At 42.4% G+C, this 19,624-nt stretch overlaps 1 protein-coding gene across 5 annotated transcripts in view; it reads left to right on the top strand.

The window, feature by feature from the left end:
* Positions 1-19,624, top strand: part of CKAP5 (cytoskeleton associated protein 5) — a 119,218-nt gene that overhangs the window by 13,037 nt on the left and 86,557 nt on the right. For all 5 annotated transcript variants that reach the window (XM_061610911.1, XM_061610912.1, XM_061610913.1 and 2 more), the window contains exon 2: positions 17,200-17,286. In XM_061610911.1, coding sequence (XP_061466895.1) covers positions 17,230-17,286 — 57 coding nt within the window. In that variant the 5' untranslated portion in view covers positions 17,200-17,229. The remainder of the gene's footprint in view (positions 1-17,199; positions 17,287-19,624) is intronic.

Genomic DNA, 19,624 nt, shown 5'->3' with positions numbered 1-19,624 from the left:
TAAAATACAATATATCATATTAAAAAATTCACAAAAACATGTACAAACAAACAACAGAAAGCACAACAAAAACGAAATACAACACAAATTAAGAAGGATACATGTTAAAAGTAGAAAGATTAAGAAAATTAAAAGATTAAAATGCCTGGGAGCATAAAAAGGTCTTTACCTGGCGCCGGAAAGATAGAAGTGTAGGCGCCAGGCGTACCTCTTCGGGGAGGCTGTTCCACAACTCAGGGGCCACCACAGAAAAGGCCCTAGATCTAGTAACCACCCTCCGGGCTTCCCGATGAGCTGGTACCCAGAGGAGGGCCTTAGATTCTGAACGAAGTGAATGGGTAGGTTCATAGCGAGAGAGGCGTTCCACAAGGTATTGAGGTCCCACGCCGTGTAAGGCTTTATAGGTCAAAACCAGCACCTTGAATCTCGCCCGGAAGCAAATAGGAAGCCAGTGCAGACGCGCCAGAATAGGTGTTATATGCGAAGACCGACTGGTCCTCGTCAATAGTCTGGCAGCCGCGTTCTGCACCAGCTGAAGCTTCCGAACTGTTTTCAAGGGCAGCCCTACGTAGAGCGCATCACAGTAATCCAATCTTGAAGTTACCAGAGCATGAACAACGGAGGCGAGGTCGTCCCTGTCCAGATAGGGGCGTAGTTGGGCTGCCAGACGAAGATGGTAAAATGCATTCCGTGCCACCGAGGCCACTTGGGCCTCGAGAGACAAGGAAGAATCGAAAAGAACCCCCAAACTACGTACCTGTTCTTTCAGGGGGAGTGTAACCCCATCCAGAACAGGGTGAACATCCACCATCTGAGCAGGGAAGGCGTTCACCAGCAATGTCTCGGTCTTGTCTGGATTGAGTCTCAGTCTATTAGCTCTCATCCAGTCCATTATCGCGGTCAGGCAACGGTTCAGCACATCAACAGACTCACCTGCAGAAGATGAAAAGGAGAAATAGAGCTGCGTGTCATCAGCATATTGATGGCAACGCACTCCAAAACTCCTGATGACGGCACCCAGAGGCTGCATGTAGATGTTGAAAAGCATGGGGGACAAGACCGACCCTTGAGGGACTCCACAATGGAGAGTCCATGGTGTCGAGTGATGTTCCCCAAGCACTACCTTCTGGTGACGGTCCGCGAAGTAGGGGCGGAACCACTGCCAAGCAGTGCCCCCGACACCCAACTCCGCGAGTCTCCCCAGAAGGATACCATGGTCGATAGTATCAAACGCCGCTGAGAGATCAAGGAGAATCAACAGAGTCACACTCCCCCTGTCCCTCTCCCGACAAAGGTCATCATACAGGGCGACCAAGGCTGTTTCGGTGCCAAAACCGGGCCTAAAACCGGATTGATTTGCCTTTTTAAAATAAAACTTTTTTTTTGTAAGAAAACTACACCAACAGAGGGGATAGGATTGGAAAGGGGGATGGGGGCTTTGGGTAAGGGGATATTAAAGAACTTTTAATCTCTTACCTTGTGATTTATGGAGGTTATATATATTTGGATGCTGAATATCAGTGACTTTATCTTTCAATTCCTTCTGTATTCATTGACAGTGGAAGTACATGTTTGTACCAAAACCGGTAATTAGGAGCTTGTGAAAGTGTTTTGGAGAGTGCGGCTTATGGATGGAAATGGACACGTTCCCAACCGTTAGAACTCATATGCTATTCTATAAGAAGTATAATATGTACCGTTATACAAAGTTAACTTGTGTTATTCAGTATAAGTGATCATAGGAGTAGATGGCAGGATTCCTTCTCTCCTGAGCCTGTCTGCTCATTATCATAATCAGTGAGGGCTTGCTTGTGTATTTTTTTGATCCTTGTAGTGCATTGGTTAGGTTTTACGAGAAAGCCTTGATGGGTGTGCCTAGGCTTTGCATATCCCTCCCGAGGGAACCTGACTTCTCTATCCTATCCCCATTAATAGCTGTCTAAGGCAAATATGTGGCTTTTAATAGTTGTAGGTTTTTTCTCTGCTATGGAATATTTAATGTTTAATTCTGATGCTGTCACTGTCTAGCTATTCTGTTTGCTGCTTTATTTTCTGTCTAGTGTTGCTGATGTACCAGTGCAGTTCAATCTCCCCATCACCATTGATGGCTTGGTGGGGGTGGATGATATGCAATCACCTTTCTAGAGGTTGAGAGGTGCGCCACTGGTTGTGGGGGGTGGATTCTGCTGCAGTGAAGGCCCTAACATTGCCCAGTGAGACAGAAAGTCCCCAAACAGGATGTTTTGGGAAGGGTGTTAGCATCCTTGGGCCCTTCAGCTATACCAGACTGGTATTGGCATAGGGAAAAAAATGTCTCTACCTTTCGTTGTGGCCAGCATGAGCTTTGGATGTTGTACATCCACGGCTCCCTAGTCTCACTTTGGGTTGTTTTGCTAGACTTTTAGCTGGCTTTTTAGGTGTGTATTGTATTTTATATCTATCTTTTAAATGAAACATTTCTACCCAGGAACTGAAGATCATATGATCTGGATTCTAATCTTGAACATTTTCTGCCCTTTCCCCAGGTTTTGCTGTTACCTTATTGTGTCCTTTAGTAGACTTCAGCTTGGTGTCATTGCTTGAATATTTTCGTTTTGTTTGTCATCCTTTCAGTGTGTCTGTTCCTTAATTGTAATACTGGAAAATCTTACTTTAGGGAGTTGGACCAGATAGCCTTCAGATCAAATAGATTCCAGTCCTTCCTTTTGCATGTAGAATAGAATAAAAATTCACTAATACGTAAAACAAAAACAACCCCTTGTAGTTTAGGAATATACCTATAGCCAACAGGTATTTCTATCAAACTTGGAAAAGCAGGGAAATTGGGCAGCTATAGTGAATGCACCAGGGGAGCAGGAGACCTGGCCTCCTCTCTGAGATATTGGACTGCCCTACAAATTTGTAAAAATGCAAACACAATTTGAGTTGGTCTTTCACAGTCCAATCCACTTGCTGTGTAGCTTGGAAGGATTTGGTAACGTGTGCCTCTGAGCATATCGTGAGTGGTGGCAACACCTGCTATCTCCAAAGATGGAGAATTACATTTTTGTATGTTTTGGGTGCATTAACAGTGGAATCTGAAACGGCAATTTGATGGAAAATCAGACTATTTATTTATTAATTGATTTATATCCCACCCTTCCTCCCAGCAGGCGGCACAGTTGCAATATGTTGCTACTTAAGCAATGACTCTAGCTGTTGGAAAAAACAAACTTGGCCTGCACAAGATGCATGTGTTCGGCTTAAACCACTCCACTTAGGAGTGTATGGTCAGTTAAAAACACAGAGCACACCTAGAATATTGATGGAATATATTTCACCCCCCATTGTTTCATATATTTCAGCTCCCAGTGTTTTATCTTGTGCAAACATGAGACACTCCTCATAACCATTGGAAACTATTCTGAAGAATAGTCAGTGTCATTATTCCACAATTGTTTTTGGAGTTTTTTTTAATGTTGCTGTACTTCATATATTCACAGAAACTGAAGCAAAAGAAAATCAAACATATTTAATGTGACTATGTGAACTATATTAACTGTCTTAATATTGTTGCTTCCTCCCTGCTGAAACAAGATCAGCACAGCACGTCTTGTTTCTGTTGTTTGGGCTGAATGCAAGTGTTGCCACCACTCACCATATGCTCAGAGGCACGTTACCAAATTCTTCCAAGCTACCCAGGAAGTGGATTGGACTGTGAAAGACCAACCCAAATTGTGTTTGCATTTTAACAAATTTGTAGGACAGTACAATATCTCAGAGAGGAGGTCAGGTCTCCTGCTCCCCTGGTGCATTCACAATAGCTACCAAATTTCCCTGCTTTTTTAAAGTTTGATAGAAATATCTGTTGGCGATAGGAACGTTCTTAAACTACAAGGTTTTTCTCTGCTTTTTAATCGGGGAGGTAAGAAATGGGATCCTGTGCAAGTTTGCTGAGAATGGATTGATCATTTGTATGCTTACTGAGTTAAGAAGAGAACATAAGAAGAGCCTGCTGGATCAGGCCAGTGGCCCATCTAGTCCAGCATCCTGTTCTCACAGTGGCCAACCAGGTGCCTGGGGGAAGCCCACAAGCAGGACCCGAGTGCAAGAACACTCTCCCCTCCTGAGGCTTCCGGCAACTGGTTTTCAGAAGCATGCTGCCTCTGACTAGGGTGGCACAGCACAGCCATCACGGCTAGTAGCCATTGATAGCCCTGTCCTCCATGAATTTGTCTAATCTTCTTTTAAAGCCGTCCAAGCTAGTGGCCATTACTGCATCTTGTGGGAGCAAATTCCATAGTTTAACTATGCGCTGAGTAAAGAAGTACTTCCTTTTGTCTGTCCTGAATCTTCCAACATTCAGCTTCTTTGAATGTCCACGAGTTCTAGTATTATGAGACAGGGAGAAGAACTTTTCTCTATCCACTTTCTCAATGCCATGCATAATTTTATACACTTCTATCATGTCTCCTCTGACCCGCCTTTTCTCTAAACTAAAAAGCCCCAAATGCTGCAACCTTTCTGGTTGCCCTCCTCTGAACCCTTTCCAACTCTATAATATCCTTTTTGAGATGAGGCGACCAGAACTGTACCCAGTATTCCAAATGCGGCCGCACCATAGATTTATACAACGGCATTATGATATCGGCTGTTTTATTTTCAATACCTTTCCTAATTATTGCTAGCATGGAATTTGCCTTTTTCACAGCTGCCGCACACTGGGTCGACATTTTCATCGTGCTGTCCACTACAACCCCGAGGTCTCTCTCCTGGTCGGTCACCGCCAGTTCAGACCCCATGAGCGTATATGTGAAATTAAGATTTTTTGCTCCAATATGCATAATTTTACACTTGTTTATATTGAATTGCATTTGCCATTTTTCTGCCCATTCACTCAGTTTGTTGAGATCTTTTTGGAGCTCTTCGCAATCCCTTTTTGTTTTAACAACCCTGAACAATTTAGTGTCGTCAGCAAACTTGGCCACTTCACTGCTCACTCCTAATTCTAGGTCATTTATGAACAAGTTGAAAAGTACAGGTCCCAATACCGATCCTTGAGGGACTCCACTTTCTACAGCCCTCCATTGGGAGAACTGTCCGTTGATTCCTACTCTCTGCTTTCTGCTTCTTAACCAATTCCTTATCCACAAGAGGACCTCTCCTCTTATTGCATGACTGCTAAGCTTCCTCAGAAGTGTTTGGTGAGGTACCTTGTCAAAAGCTTTTTGAAAGTCTAAGTACACTATGTCCACTGGATCACCTCTATCTATATGCTTGTTGACACTCTGAAAGAATTCTAATAGGTTACTGAGACAGGACTTTCCCTTGCAGAAGCCATGTTGGCTCTGCTTCAGCAAGGCTTGTTCTGCTATGTGCTTAGTTAATCTAGCTTTAATCATACTTTCTACCAGTTTTCCAGGAACAGAAGTTAAGCTAACTGTCCTGTAATTTCCGGGATCCCCTCTGGATCCCTTTTTGAAGATTGGCGTTACATTTGCCACTTTCCAGTCCTCAGGCACGGAGGAGGACCCGAGGGACAAGTTACATATTTTAGTTAGCAGATCAGCAATTTCACCTTTGAGTTCTTTGAGAACTCTCGGGTGGATGCCATCCGGGCCCGGTGATTTGTCAGTTTTTATATTGTCCATTAAGCTTAGAACTTCCTCTCTCGATACCACTATTTGTCTCAGTTCCTCAGAATCCCTGCAAATGTTAGTTCAGGTTCAGGGATCTGCCCTATATCTTCCACTGTGAAGACAGATGCAAAGAATTCATTTAGCTTCTCTGCAATCTCCTTATTGTTCTTTAGTACACCTTTGACTCCCTTATCATCCAAGGGTCCAATCGCCTCCCTAGATGGTCTCCTGCTTTGAATATATTTATAGAATTTTTTGTTGTTGGTTTTTATGTTCTTAGCAATGTGCTCCTCAAATTCTTTTTTAGCATCCCTTATTGTCTTCTTGCATTTCTTTTGCCAGAGTTTGTGTTCTTTTTTATTTTCTTCATTCAGACAAGACTTCCATTTTCTGAAGGAAGACTTTTTGCCTCTAAGAGCTTCCTTGACTTTGCTCGTTAACCATGCTGGCATCTTCTTGGCCCTGGCGGTACCTTTTCTGATCTGCGGTATGCACTCCAGTTGAGCTTCTAATATAGTGTTTTTAAACAACTTCCAAGCATTTTCGAGTGATGTGACCCTCTGGACTTTGTTTTTCAGCTTTCTTTTTACCAATCCCCTCATTTTTGTGAAGTTTCCTCTTTTGAAGTCAAATGTGACTGTGTTGGATTTTCTAGGCAATTGGCCATTTACATGTATGTTTAATTTAATAGCACTGTGGTCACTGCTCCCAATCGGTTCAACAACACTTACATCTTGCACCAGGTCCCAGTCTCCACTGAGGATTAAGTCCAGGGTTGCCGTCCCTCTGGTCGGTTCCATGACCAACTGGTCTAGGGCATAGTCATTTAGAATATCTAGAAACTTTGCTTCTTTGTCATGACTGGAACACATATGCGGCCAGTCTATGTCCGGGTAGTTGAAGTCACCTATTACTACCACATTTCCTAGTTTGGATGCTTCCTCAATTTCATATCTCATCTCCAGGTCTCCCTGAGCATTTTGATCAGGGGGATGATAGATCGTTCCCAGTATTAAGTCCCTCCTGGGGCATGGAATCACCACCCACAATGATTCTGTGGAGGAGTCTGCCTCTTTTGGGGTTTCGAGCTTGCTGGATGCAATGCCTTCTTTCACGTATAGAGAGACTCTGCCACCAATACGTCCTTCCCTGTCCTTCCGATATAGTTTATATCCAGGGATAACCGTATCCCACTGGTTTTCTCCATTCCACCAGGTCTCCGTTATGCTCACTATATCAATGCTCTCCTCTAAGACCAAGCACTCCAGTTCTCCCATCTTGGTTCGGAGGCTCCTAGCATTAGCGTACAGGCACTTGTAAGCAGTGTCTCTCTTCAAGCGTCTTTGGCACTTGTGGTTTGGCCTGTGGTAATTTTGCTCTTCTGAATTTATATCCTGTGCCCCTGCTCTCACAATGCCTACTTCTAGGCCTACCCCTTTTCTCATCATTTCTTTGGTTTTTATCCCAGGGGGGAGGTTTATTCCGAACCGGACCTTCCTCAGCTCCTGTCGGGTTTCCCCCCTCAGTCAGTTTAAAAGCTGCTCTGCCACCTTTTTAATTTTAAGTGCCAGCAGTCTGGTTCCATTCTGGTTCAAGTGGAGCCCGTCCCTTTTGTACAGGCCCGGCTTGTCCCAAAATGTTCCCCAGTGCCTAACAAATCCAAACCCTTCCACCCGACACCATCGTCTCATCTACGCATTGAGACTGCAAAGCTGGGCCTGTCTGGCTGGTCCTGCGCGTGGAACCGGTAGCATTTCAGAGAAAGCCACCTTGGAGGTCCTGGCTTTCAGCATCCTACCTAGCAACCTAAATTTTGCTTCCAGGACCTCACGGCTACATTTCCCCATGTCATTGGTGCCAATGTGCACCACGACCACTGACTCCTCCCCAGCACTGTCTACCAAACTATCTAAACGACGGGCAATATCCGCAACCTTCGCACCAGGCAGGCAAAACACCTTGCGGTCTACACGCCCATCACACACCCCACTGTCTATGTTCCTAATGATCGAATCACCCACTACAAGGATCCCTCCAGCCCCTGGAGATATATCCTCGGCACGAGAGGATAGCTGCTCATCCCCCAAGGAATGGGTCCCTTCTAAGGGATCGTTTCCCTCTTCCTCAGCTGGATGCTCTCCTTCCCCGAGACCATTGTTCTCCATGATAGCAGAAGAGCTATCATCATTGGAGTGGGACACAGCTATAACGTCCCTGAAGGCCTCCTCCACACACCTCTCTGCCTCTCTCAGCTTTTCCAGGTCCGCCACCTTGGCCTCAAGGAAATGAAGTTGTTCCCGGAGAGCCAGGAGCTCATTGCACGCACACCCATGACTTCTGTCCAGCAGGCAGATAGTCGTACATGCTGCAGGCGGTGCAAAACACTGGAAAGCCTCCACACGCCTGCTGGCTTCTTACCTGCATAGCTTTCTTTAAGGTTTATTACGTCTATGGGTTGGAAACTGCGGTTTAGTTGAGGTCAGGGAACAGACGGGCAGAGTGGGGGGCCCTGGCCTCCTAGCCCTGCTGCCGAACTCGCTCTGCTGCTTAACTCGCCTTGACGCTTTGTCAGCTGGGGCCTTGATGCAAGTCTTTTTTGTTTGTTGTTTTCCCACCTAGAACAGTCTGACCTTTCTTTAACCAAGGGAAACAGAGCTTGTGGTTGTGTTTCAGGAAGGCTAAAGCTGCCCTTTTTAGCAAGGACTGAGCTGACTCTCTCCCTGTATGTATTGGTGGAGTTTCCTTTTTCCCCTTCTCTCCGACTGGAATTTAGCCTTGTTTACAGTGTCCCCTGAAGCTTTCCTGCTAGGGTGGTGTTGAACACTAGCTTTCTATAGGCTTCCTTCTCCTAGGATCTGTCTCCTAAGATATAGGTTCTTTCAGGATTTGGCTCCTAGATCAGGGTGACCTTAGGCTGCCCTTATTACTTATTGCTCTGAGCAGTTTTAATTCAATTAAATAATGAAATAAATGGGAGCTACTTACCCTCTATTCGCTCTGCTGCTTAACTTGCCTTGACGCTTTGTCAGCTGGGGCTCCCCCTAGCTCGTGGAGCATGCTGCACAATGGGATTTACTCCCCTGCAATCATTCTTGTTGTTGTATATGCCTTCAAGTCGACCATGACTTATGGCGACCCTATGAATCAACCTCCAACAGCATCTGTCGTGAATCACCCTGTTCAGGTCTGTGGCTTCGTTTATGGAATCAACCCATCTCTTGTTTGATCTTCCTCTTTTTCTACTCCCTTCTGTTTTTCCCAGCATTATTGGCTTTTCTAGTGAATCATGTCTTCTCATGATGTGTCCAAAGTATGATAACCTCAGTTTCATCGTTTTAGCTTCTAGTGACAGTTCTGGTTTAATTTGTTCTAACACCCAATTATTTGTCTTTTTCGCAGTCCATGGTATCCGCAAAGCTCTCCTCCAACACCACATTTCAGATGAGTTGATTTTTCTCCTATCTGCTTTTTTCACTGTCCAACTTTCACATCCGTACATAGAGATCAGGAATTCCATGGTGTGAATGATCCTGACTTTAGTGTTCAGTGATACATCTTTGCATTTGAGGACCTTTTCTAGTTCTGTCATAGCTGCCCTACCCAGTCCTAGCCTTCTTCTGATTTCTTGACTCTTGTCTCCATTTTGGTTAATGACTGTGCCAAGGTATTAATAATCCTTGACAAGTTCAGGGTCCTCATTGTCAACTTTAAAGTTACATGACTCTTCTGTTGTCATTACTTTAGTCTTCTTGACGTTCAGCTGTAGTCCTGCTTTTGTGCTTTCCTCTTTAACTTTCATCAGCATTCATTTCAAATCGTTACTGGTTTCTGCTAGTAGTATGGTATCATCTGCATATCTTAAATTATTGATATTTCTCCCTCCAATTTTCGCACCTCCATCGTGGTCCAATTCTGCTTTCCGTATGATATGTTCTGCGCATAGATTAAATAAACAGGGTGATAAAATACACCCCTGTCTTACACCCTTTCCGATGGAGAACCAATCGGTTTCTCCATATTCTGTCTTTATAGTAGCCTCTTGCGCAGAGTATAGGTTGTGCATCAGGACAATCAGATGCTGTGGCACCCCTATTTCTTTTAAAGCATTCCATGGTTTGTCATGATCTACACAGTCAAAGGTTTTGCTGTAATCTATAAAGCACAGGGTGATTTTCTTCTGAAATTCCTTGGTCGATTCCATTATCCAACAAATGTTGGTAATATGATCTCTGGTGCCTTTTCCCTTTCTAATCCAGCTTGAACGTCTGGCATTTCTCACTCTATATATGTTAAGAGCCTTTGTTGTAGAATCTTGAGCATTACTTTACTTGCATGAGATATTAAAGCAATAGTTCAATAATTACTGCATTCCCTGGGATCCCCTTTCTTGGGAATTGGGATGTATATTGGACGCTTCCAGTCTGTGGGCCATTGTTTAGTTTTCCATATTTGTTGACAATTTTTTATCAAAATTTGGACAGATTCAGTCTCAGAAGCTTGTAGCAACTCTATCGCTATGCCATCTGTCTCTGGGGATTTGTTTCTTCCAAGTATTTTAAGAGCAGCTTTCACCTCACATTCTAAAATTTCTGGTGGTTCATGATACCTGAATGAATGTGCCACAATCGTGCTTAGGATAGGTGAAACTGACCACAGGGGATGGGGAGGAGGAGGAAGGGGAGGAGAGGAAGGGGAGTAGGCAGGAGGGGGAGGGGTGGAGGAGGGCAGGTTTGATCATTTGCATGTTTATTGATGTCAGTGGGATTTATGATAGTTAAAACTGACCATGGCAGGAGGGAGGGCTGGAGTGGGCAGAGGAGTCTGAAGGGAAAGGAGAGAGAAAGGTGAGTGATCATTTGCATGCTTTAGTTCAATGGGATTTACTCCTGTACAGTCATGGTTTGAATGGGTAAAACTGACCATGGGGAGGAGGAGGGAAGGGGAGAGGAAATGGAAGGAGGAAGGGAGGGGAGAGGAAGGACGGGTGGGCAAGGAGGGGATTGGGAGGGGAGAGATGAAGGAAGGGAGATGGAGGAGGCAGGGAAGGGAGGTTTGATCATTTGCATGCTTTTTGAGTTTACTCCTGTGCAATCATGCTTAGGATAAGTGAGACTGACCTGGGGGAGGGTTTGGGAGAGGAGGGGGAGGGAGGAGATTGGGTGGGTGGGCAGAGGGGAGGCCTCTTTCTTTTCCAAAAGGAAAACATCGTAAACAGTATCATTGTTTTTCAATGTTTACCTCATCTTTTTATTCTCCCACCCACATTTAAACCAAAGCTGTCCCTAGCCACATCCACAATTTCACATTAGACAGTCATGGCTTCTCCCAAAGAATACTGGAAAGTTGGTGAAGGGTGCTGAGAATTGCTAGGAGATGCCCTGTTCCCCTCACAGAGCTTCAATCAGAGCAGCTGACTGTTAAACCACTCTGGCTACTGGAGCTCTGTCAGGGGAATAGGAGTCTCCTAACAACTCTCAGCTCCCTTCACAAATTAAATGTCCCAGGATTCTTTGGGGGAAGCCATGACTATCTAAAGTGAAATAAAGGTCTGGCATAGGTGTGGCCCCCTGATTAGCCTAGCCAAGCAGCTGTGAGTCTGGCTTTAAGTACAGTTTTAGTTGGTTGTTACTGAGCATGCCCGTCATCATTGACTCCAATACTAAATTTCTTAAATTAATTAAAAATCGACTAGGCATTTTTAAAAATTTTAAGCTGCAGAAGATGGTCAGAGTATGAGTGAATGTCAGTAATAGGATATAGGTACTCTGAACATGGCTGATTTTTAATTAATTTCAACAAATTACGAGAACTCTGACAGAAAAAACTCCCTTTTTACACTTTGAACTCTCAATTCTCTCTGACTGTTTTGTGTATCAATTTAGAGGGTTGTTAAGCAAGCGTTTCTGAATTCAGGACTATAAGCTTTGTAAGGTTTTGTTTTGAAATGAGCTTATGGGAAGCATCAGAGTGGCATGGAGGTATTTTCAATTTAACATTGCAGAATGCAAAAAATCCATGCTGGCTATAGTATATAGTCACTCTCGTGGCTGTATAGTAAGATCTCTGTAACTGTTCTAGATAATGTTGAATTGTTTTATGCATTATTTCATAAGTGATAGAGAATGCATAGGAAGTTTTGGATGTATTGGAGCTGATGTTGAAATCACTGAGTGGTGCTCAGATTACTGTTCAGAGATACTATCTGACATAATATTGACTATCTTATGAGGCTTCAGTACATGCACGAAGTGATTCAGTATAACTAATTGACTGGTACTTTACCAACTTAACCTAGCCTTTTAAACTGTCCATAGAAGATGGATAAGACTGGTAACGTGTATGTGGCCTTGCTAAGTGTGTTCTGCTGAAAAGCTGGTAGAACCCTTTTTCCTATTAAACCTGTTGGGACAAGATGGAAGTGTGTCTGCCAATATGTTTACAAGAAGTGGGAGGCACAAGACAGGGATGGAAACTTCTCCAACTTAATTGTTTTTTAACTGGGACCAACTCAACATTCATTTATCCTAACCCTTATACAGTGTTTGGATGCACATGCTCATATAATGTGTTGAACAGCAGAAATGTTAAGTCATTTGTAACTAAAAAGGACATGAGGCAGAGGGAGGGAGGGGCGCTGGGAGGGGAGTGGAATAAGGGATTGTACTGTTGTATTGTAGTAAGGTGAAAACCCTAATAAACTATAGATAACAAAAAACCTAAATAACTTTAATATTTTTTAATTTTTTTAGAAAATACACATTTTAAAGTTGTGGGATTGTAGAAATTAAAAAGTAGAGAGAAAGCCAAGCCCAAAAATAGAAAACACTTGTGGTTTGTGTTTCTGAAAGCTGATGTAGACTTCAATGGAACATGAACAATCGTATGTTACAGCTGGAGTCTTTTATTGCTGGCTTCCGTTCCAGATTGGTTAGAACATCCTTGTATTTAAGCACTAGCCTGGGTATCCAGAGGCAGCAAGGAACTGCAATGCAAGTGAGTTGGCTGGTGTCAGAAAGGTGGAGCACTGCATTCTTTCTCTGCTCCGAGCAGAGCAAGCATGTGGGCTGCTAGGGGAGACAAGCACCTTCCTAAGTGCCTGTCGCAGAAATGCAGTGAGCTGCTGCAGGAGGGCAGAACATACTGTCCCTCCTCTGCCAGTCCCCAGTAGGCTAGTAAAAATTGTTGCAGGCTAGTAACTTTTGTGGGATTATTTACAAGGCTGAATTAGAAAGACAAAACAAATTGCTTTTTCCCAAACTGGCTCTGCACAGACTGCCCAACCAGCATTGAGCAAAGTTTGGCAGGTGCCACATCTATATCTCTGCTCTCCTACTCTTCCTCTACACACTCCCCTTTATATTTGAAACAGAGTTGCCAAAACTCATGCCAGGTCTTTGTTTACCGCCAGGGCTCAGCCCAAGAACATAAGAAGCGACCTCGAAGCACCAGTAGAGTGTCACTTTTAAAATGTGTGCGACTCCCTAAATGACTGTAAGCAGTCTTGCATAAAACCCTTTTTAATCTGCTCTTTTAGGACACCACTGGCTTGCAGTCCCAGGAGCTGTTTGTGATAAATTTCCACCAGTTGATAGCAGCCCTTTCAGTTATTGCACAGCAGCAGTCCCTGGTCCCTGGGGCTAGTATGGGGTCATGGCATGTTGGTGCAGCAGTGCTAAGTGAAGAAGTAGAGAACTGTGAAATTGCACACCACCAGCTGAATGAACTAGGCTTCAGTGGACTAGCCTGTAGAAAAGTAAAGATGCTAGTGCGGACAGTAAAACGTTAGTTGGATTAAAAGTACAGTTGATTTAGTGACAATAACTGGCTATGTATTATGCATCATAAACTGAGTTTGGCCTTTAGCAGTCTGATGCTGACTTGATTAATTTGGTAACGTATTGGCTCCAAGAAGTGTGCTTTCTAGTATGTTAAAATACCATACCATATTCAAATGCATGTGTCTTGGAATAATCTTACAGAGTTGGATGTGTTTCAGAATATCTAAAAAGAACTTTAGTGGACTGAAGGAGAGCCCAGTTAACTATGTTCCATGATAACACAGAACATTAGTGCTGTATCTAAATGCTTCTGAAGGAAGATTGCTGTCACTTTGGCATCTGCTAAATAGAAGTGGGAAATGGTGTAATTAAAGCATATTTTGCCCTTTCATTGCGTCCTCTATAGGCACTGTATTGGTGACATTGCTAGTGTGTTGACAGTAGAAACTGGGTTTATGTATCCTTTGTAAAGTCAAATTTGACCAGTATCCATAGAAGCAGTGTACTGAAAGTACAGCAAGTGTGTGGCTCCCTACTGGTGATAGCCTATTTTATTCCTTTGGAGCCCCAAACTTAAAGTTTTGTTCATATGATATAGGTTACTTTTAATTGGTAGGTCCAGAGAAGAAATAGTTAAAACCAAACCCTCTGAGGTATATTTGTTTACGTACACGGTAGACAGAATTGTTTTGATAACTTGGGTTCTAGCCCCTCATAGCTTATTCTTAAGCATTTGGAAGTTGCAATGAGAAGTCCAGTCTGTTCTCAGCAGTGTTTTGTTTCTGCCCAAATGGAAAGTAGTGGAGATCCTCTTTGGTCAAAGCTGCCAGAGGGAAACACCTTCCTGGAAGAAAACCAGTGCAGGCATTTTCCCACATAATGAGATGCAGTTGTATAAGCCAAATGCACCACTTAACTTTCAGCTTGAATGCAAGTGTACCTTTATGCATATGTAATGGCATTGCATTATGCAAAATACATAATTAGATACTAGAACTGCCCCCCCTTCTTCTAGGAAGGCATTTCCCTCTAGCAACTTTGACAAGAGAATTTCTATCGCTTTCTGTTTGGACAAGAACAAAACATTGCTGAAGAGCTTTCTGAGGAGAGGAGACTGTTTCTAAGCAACTTTTAAGTTTTTTTTTTAAAGTTAAGAGTTCTTAGGGATCTAATAAGCATCTAAACTCATGGTGCTTCCTGTCTGAACAGACCAAAAGCAACCTGTATATGTGCAGTGTACATATAGTGTGACTGCACTTGGAATACTAGATACAGTTTGGGTGGCCTCATATCAAAATGATATTGTAGAGTTGGAAAAGATTCAGAAAAGGGTAACCAAAATGATCAGGGGATGGAGCGACTCCCCTGTGAGGAAAGGTTGCAGCATTGGAGACTTTAGTTTAGAGAAAAGGTGAGTAAGAGGAGACATGAAGGAAGTGTATAAAATTATGAATGGTGTGGAGAAGGTGGATAGAGGGGGAAAAAATTTCCCTCTCATAACACAAGAAGTTGGGGACATCCAATGAAGCTGAATGTTGGAAGATTCAAGACAGACAAAAGAAAGTCCTTCATGTGGCACATAATTAAACTCTGGAATTCATTCCCACAAGAAGTATTGATGACTACCAACTTTAAAGAGGATTGGACAGATTCATGGAGAATAAGGCTATCAGTGTGTAGTAGCCACAACGGCTATGTTCTACCTCCACTGTGGGGGACAGCATGAATGTCGGTTGCTGGGAATCCCAAATGGGAAAAGTGCTTTTTTTGTGTGCTCAGGTCCTGCTTTCAGGCTTCCCATAGGCATCCAGTTGGCCATTGTGACAAGAGGATGCTGGATTACATGGGTCATTGACCTGATCCAGCAGGCTCTTCTTATGTTTATGTTCTTCTGCATTGTACTTTTTTTTTGCCTATTTGAGGAGCTTTGCTTTGTTTAGTATTTTTTGTGTGACCTTGCTAGAGAGAGAGCATGCAAGCAACAGTTTGATTGAAACTGCTTAGATCCTTCCCAGTTTGCTTGCAGCGAAAACATCAACCAGCTCCTGAATTCCTCTACACCAGTTTGTGTCCCCTCTGTCAGAAAGGAAAAGCCTGGAACCTGGGTGATGTAATCAACAACTGCCAAGGACCAGAGGTGTCTGAAGATCAGTGGAAGTCCTGTTTCTGCAGCCTAGCATCTTCATTATCAGCCAGACTCTTAGTCTGTTGGCAGCTCCTTTTGTCTATTCCATTTGGAGGGAACTGCTTGGAATCTTGGACAATATAATCAATTTGCCAGAGACTGGATGTTTATGCTTGTAGTACTTGCAATTTTTGTATGCACATGTATTGTAAGCTGCTTTAGGAGCCCATCTAGGCTGAAAAATGGGATATAAATACAACAACTATCTAAACTAAGTACTTTTGATTGGGCAGTCTTCTGGGTCATTGATTGCGGTTGTGAACTCTTTCATAGAAAAGATGCATGTAAGGGTACATAAAAAATAATCAAACTCTAGTATGAGCCACATTTATCTCCCTGGTACTCTACTCTGGTTTGCAGGAACAAAGGAGGGGAACCAAGAGGAAACCAAGAAGAATGGCTGCAATGTAATCCAGAGAATCTGAGAGTTAAGTAGGGAGTTTCAGCTGGAAGGAATGGGAAATAGACTTGCAAAAATGGAGGCAGTAAATGCTTGTTCAGAAAGGATGGAAAGTAGATAATGTGGTATGGCTACTGGGAGAAGTGATGCCAGGAGCTAGGAAAGATTTTGATGTGTAGCAATAGATCAAGTTAATCTACTAATGTTGTAGTGATGCCAGTCTGCCTTGGCAGTTGTGAAAGTACTCTTGGATGAATCCACTGATGTGGGTTTTCTGAAAAATTTTGTATTGGGAAATTTTCAGGAAAAGCTTCACGTTTATATTGGGAAATTTTCTGATCTCAAGAGTTATCTAAGTTAGCATGTTTTACTTTTTTTTGTAAACAAAGCTAAAAGATTTGAAACTGTCAAATGGATACAGTTGGTGGTCCATTTATTGTTACTAATGAACTTATGAAATGGAAAATTTTCCATGGAAAAATACAGCACTAGAAGAATTTCTGGTTTGGAAAATTTTGCTCAGAAAATTTTCTGACCTACATCACTAGATGAATCTGTGCGAAGCTATTTGAGCTTCCTGGAATATCAGGGGCAAGTCTCATATGCATTAGTGATGGTGATACTCAAATAATGTGTTTCTCATGAGTAACAAATATAGTTGGTATCTGCAATTAAAAAAAAGGAGGGCATTTGCCAAGAACTAAAGCATAATTCATATCTCAGCCCAGTTTCAGCCCTGTCACACATGCAACAAGAAGAATCTGCCTGTTGACTTGTTGCTGCTTTTTTTGTATGTTTATTCATTGCAGTGCGACATGCTCATAGATCGTGTTAGCTATACTGTTTCAAACTTTCTCTCATGCTCCTAGTACTTGCCCCGTCTTACTTCCTTCAATTCTTTCTGGCCTTACAAAAAATACGGTTCTATGCAAAGACAATTATGCTAGGCAGAATAATTTGAATATTTATTTAAGTATTACTACATTGATAATCTACTTTTCCTCCAAAGAGCTCAAGGTAGCATACACAGTTCTCCCTCTTCCCATTTTATCCTCACAGCAACCCTTTGATGTAGGTTAGGCTGAGGGATTTTGACTGGCCCAAGGTCACCCAATCAGCTGGTGTGGTTTTCTAAGCTGCAGCTTCTATCAGATCCTTTAATTATATGCAAGCTCACTTCCGTCTTTCAGTAAATTAATTAGATTTTTTCCTTCCTAGGAATTCCTCTAACTTAAAAGCTGAAGCATCATGGGGGATGATAGCGAGTGGATGAAATTACCCATTGATCAGAAATGTGAACACAAGGTAAGATCATTTTGACTTAATAACTGGTTTTTCCCTCTCTGGGCGGCTACATGTTACCTGTATTGAAAGATCTGAAATGTGTTTTCAGTGGCCTTTTGAGAACAGAATAATACAAGTTCTTCTTTGTTGATTAGGAGCAGTCCTGCATGTGCTTGACTCCTTTGGGTTGGGATCAATCTGGCAAGTTCTGGAAGACTGTCCCTCTTCCTCATACATAGTAGCTTTTGGTATATGGGTCGAGGGTCCAAAGCCACTGCTTCTCTGCACAAACAACCACAGTAGTGACTTCTTTTGCTGTAGCACTCCCAAGTGTCACTTCACTTCTTCTTCAGATAATTCGTTTTTTCCAACTACTTTTTAATCTTCACTTTTTTGTCCCCATTCTTAAAGTGACAATGATGTGGACTTAACACAAATCTTGCCTCATATGCTTAGGTGGCAACACATAACGGTGGAGACTCGTAAGTGCTGTCACAGTTTCAAGCACAATGTTGTTAAGCCATCATGTGCAAGAAATCACTTCAAACCACTGACTATAGCTAGGTGGATTGCCGATCACACTGGTCATTGTGCTTCAAATTCATTTTTATTTTTTTCTGTTAAGATTTATATACAAACTTCAAAAATCTCTAAGCTGTTTAAATGTTATAAACCATTAAAATTACTAATAAATACAAGTATTAAAAAAAATTGTCCTAATTTTTTCCAAATCTTTTCTTGCTATGTTATGTCCGGCTCTTTGTGTTATGCATCATGATGGCAGTTGGAGGAGTAAAGACCTTCCTTTTGAACTGCAAAAAGCTTTTTTAATGTAATCATAGATGATATTCAGGAAGATAAGAGGATAAGAGCGGATAGAAGTGCGTAAGTCTCTGGGCATAAAAACTGAGGGAGAGTGTCTCATTAGTGATTCTTCCTTAATTTATTTATTTACTAATGTGACTCCTCTGGTCTATTTGACTGTATGAGTTAGAAAAAAATCTCCTGGAAGCCCCACAAAAGGGAGGAGAAAAGTAGAGTGAGCAACCAGCCACCTTCTCTATCTTTCCATAGTCCCACATTTCTCAACCTAGAATAGATACAAAGGTCTTTTCTGCATCTCAACAGAGGTTTGATAGAGCTGAAAAATTTGGCCTTTGATACCTCTTTTATTACAAAAGTCCTTTGCTCTTGCATGAACCTCTAAGAGGATTTTTTCCTAACATCATTGTGCGTCAGTTATAAATACATAAAGTTTGCATTCTGGTTATATTCAGTTTTTCTGAGTTCTGTCCTGAATTCATTACTCAAATATTTTAGTTCTATTTTGTTTTTAGCAGAAGCTGAATACTCCAGACTAAATGTTTTTATTTTTCAATAGCGTTAATGAGGCTTGTTGTTGTTGTTGTTATGTGCCTTCAAGTCGATTGCGACTTATGGCGACCCTATGAATCAGCGACCTCCAAGAGCATCTGTCATGAACCACCCTGCTCAGATCTTGTAAGTTCAGGTCTGTGGCTTCCTATATGGAATCAATCCATCTCTTGTTTGGCCTTCCTCTTTTTCTACTCCCTGCTGTTTTCCCCAGCATTATTGTCTTTTCTAGTGACTCATGTCTTCTCATGATGTATCCAAAGTATGACAACCTCAGTTTCATCACTTTAGCTTCTAGTGACAGTTCTGGTTTAATTTGTTCTAACACCCAATTATTTGTCTTTTTCGTAGTCCATGGTATGCGCAAAGCTCTCCTCCAGCACCACATTTCAAACGAGTCGATTTTTCTCTTATCTGCCTTTTTCACTGTCCAACTTTCACATCCATACATAGAGATCGGGAATACCATGGTCTGAATGATCCTGACTTTAGTGTTCAGTGATACATCTTTGCATTTGAGGACCTTTTCTAGTTCTCTCACAGCGGCCCTACCCAGTCCTAGCCTTCTTCTGATTTCTTGACTATTGTCTCCATTTTGGTTAATGACTGTGCCGAGGAATTGATAATCCTTGACAAGTTCAATGTCCTCATTGTCATCTGTAAAGTTACATAAATCTTCTGTTGTCATTACTTTAGTCATTTTGACGTTCAGCTGTAGTCCTGCTTTTGTGCTTTCCTCTTTAACTTTCATCAGCATTCGTTTCAAATCATTACTGGTTTCTGCTAAGAGTATGGTATCATCTGCATATCTTAAATTATTGATATTTCTCCCTCCAATTTTCACACCTCCTTCATCTTGGTCCAATCCTGCTTTCTATATGATATGTTCTGCGTACAGATTAAACAAATAGGGTGATAAAATACACCCCTGTCTCACACCCTTTCCGATGGGGAACCAATCAGTGTCTCCATATTCTGTCCTTAC

The sequence above is a fragment of the Rhineura floridana genome, chromosome 2 (genome assembly GCF_030035675.1).
Source record: "Rhineura floridana isolate rRhiFlo1 chromosome 2, rRhiFlo1.hap2, whole genome shotgun sequence".
NCBI classification, from domain to species: domain Eukaryota; kingdom Metazoa; phylum Chordata; class Lepidosauria; order Squamata; family Rhineuridae; genus Rhineura; species Rhineura floridana.
This window is presented reverse-complemented; position numbering and strand designations above follow the sequence as displayed.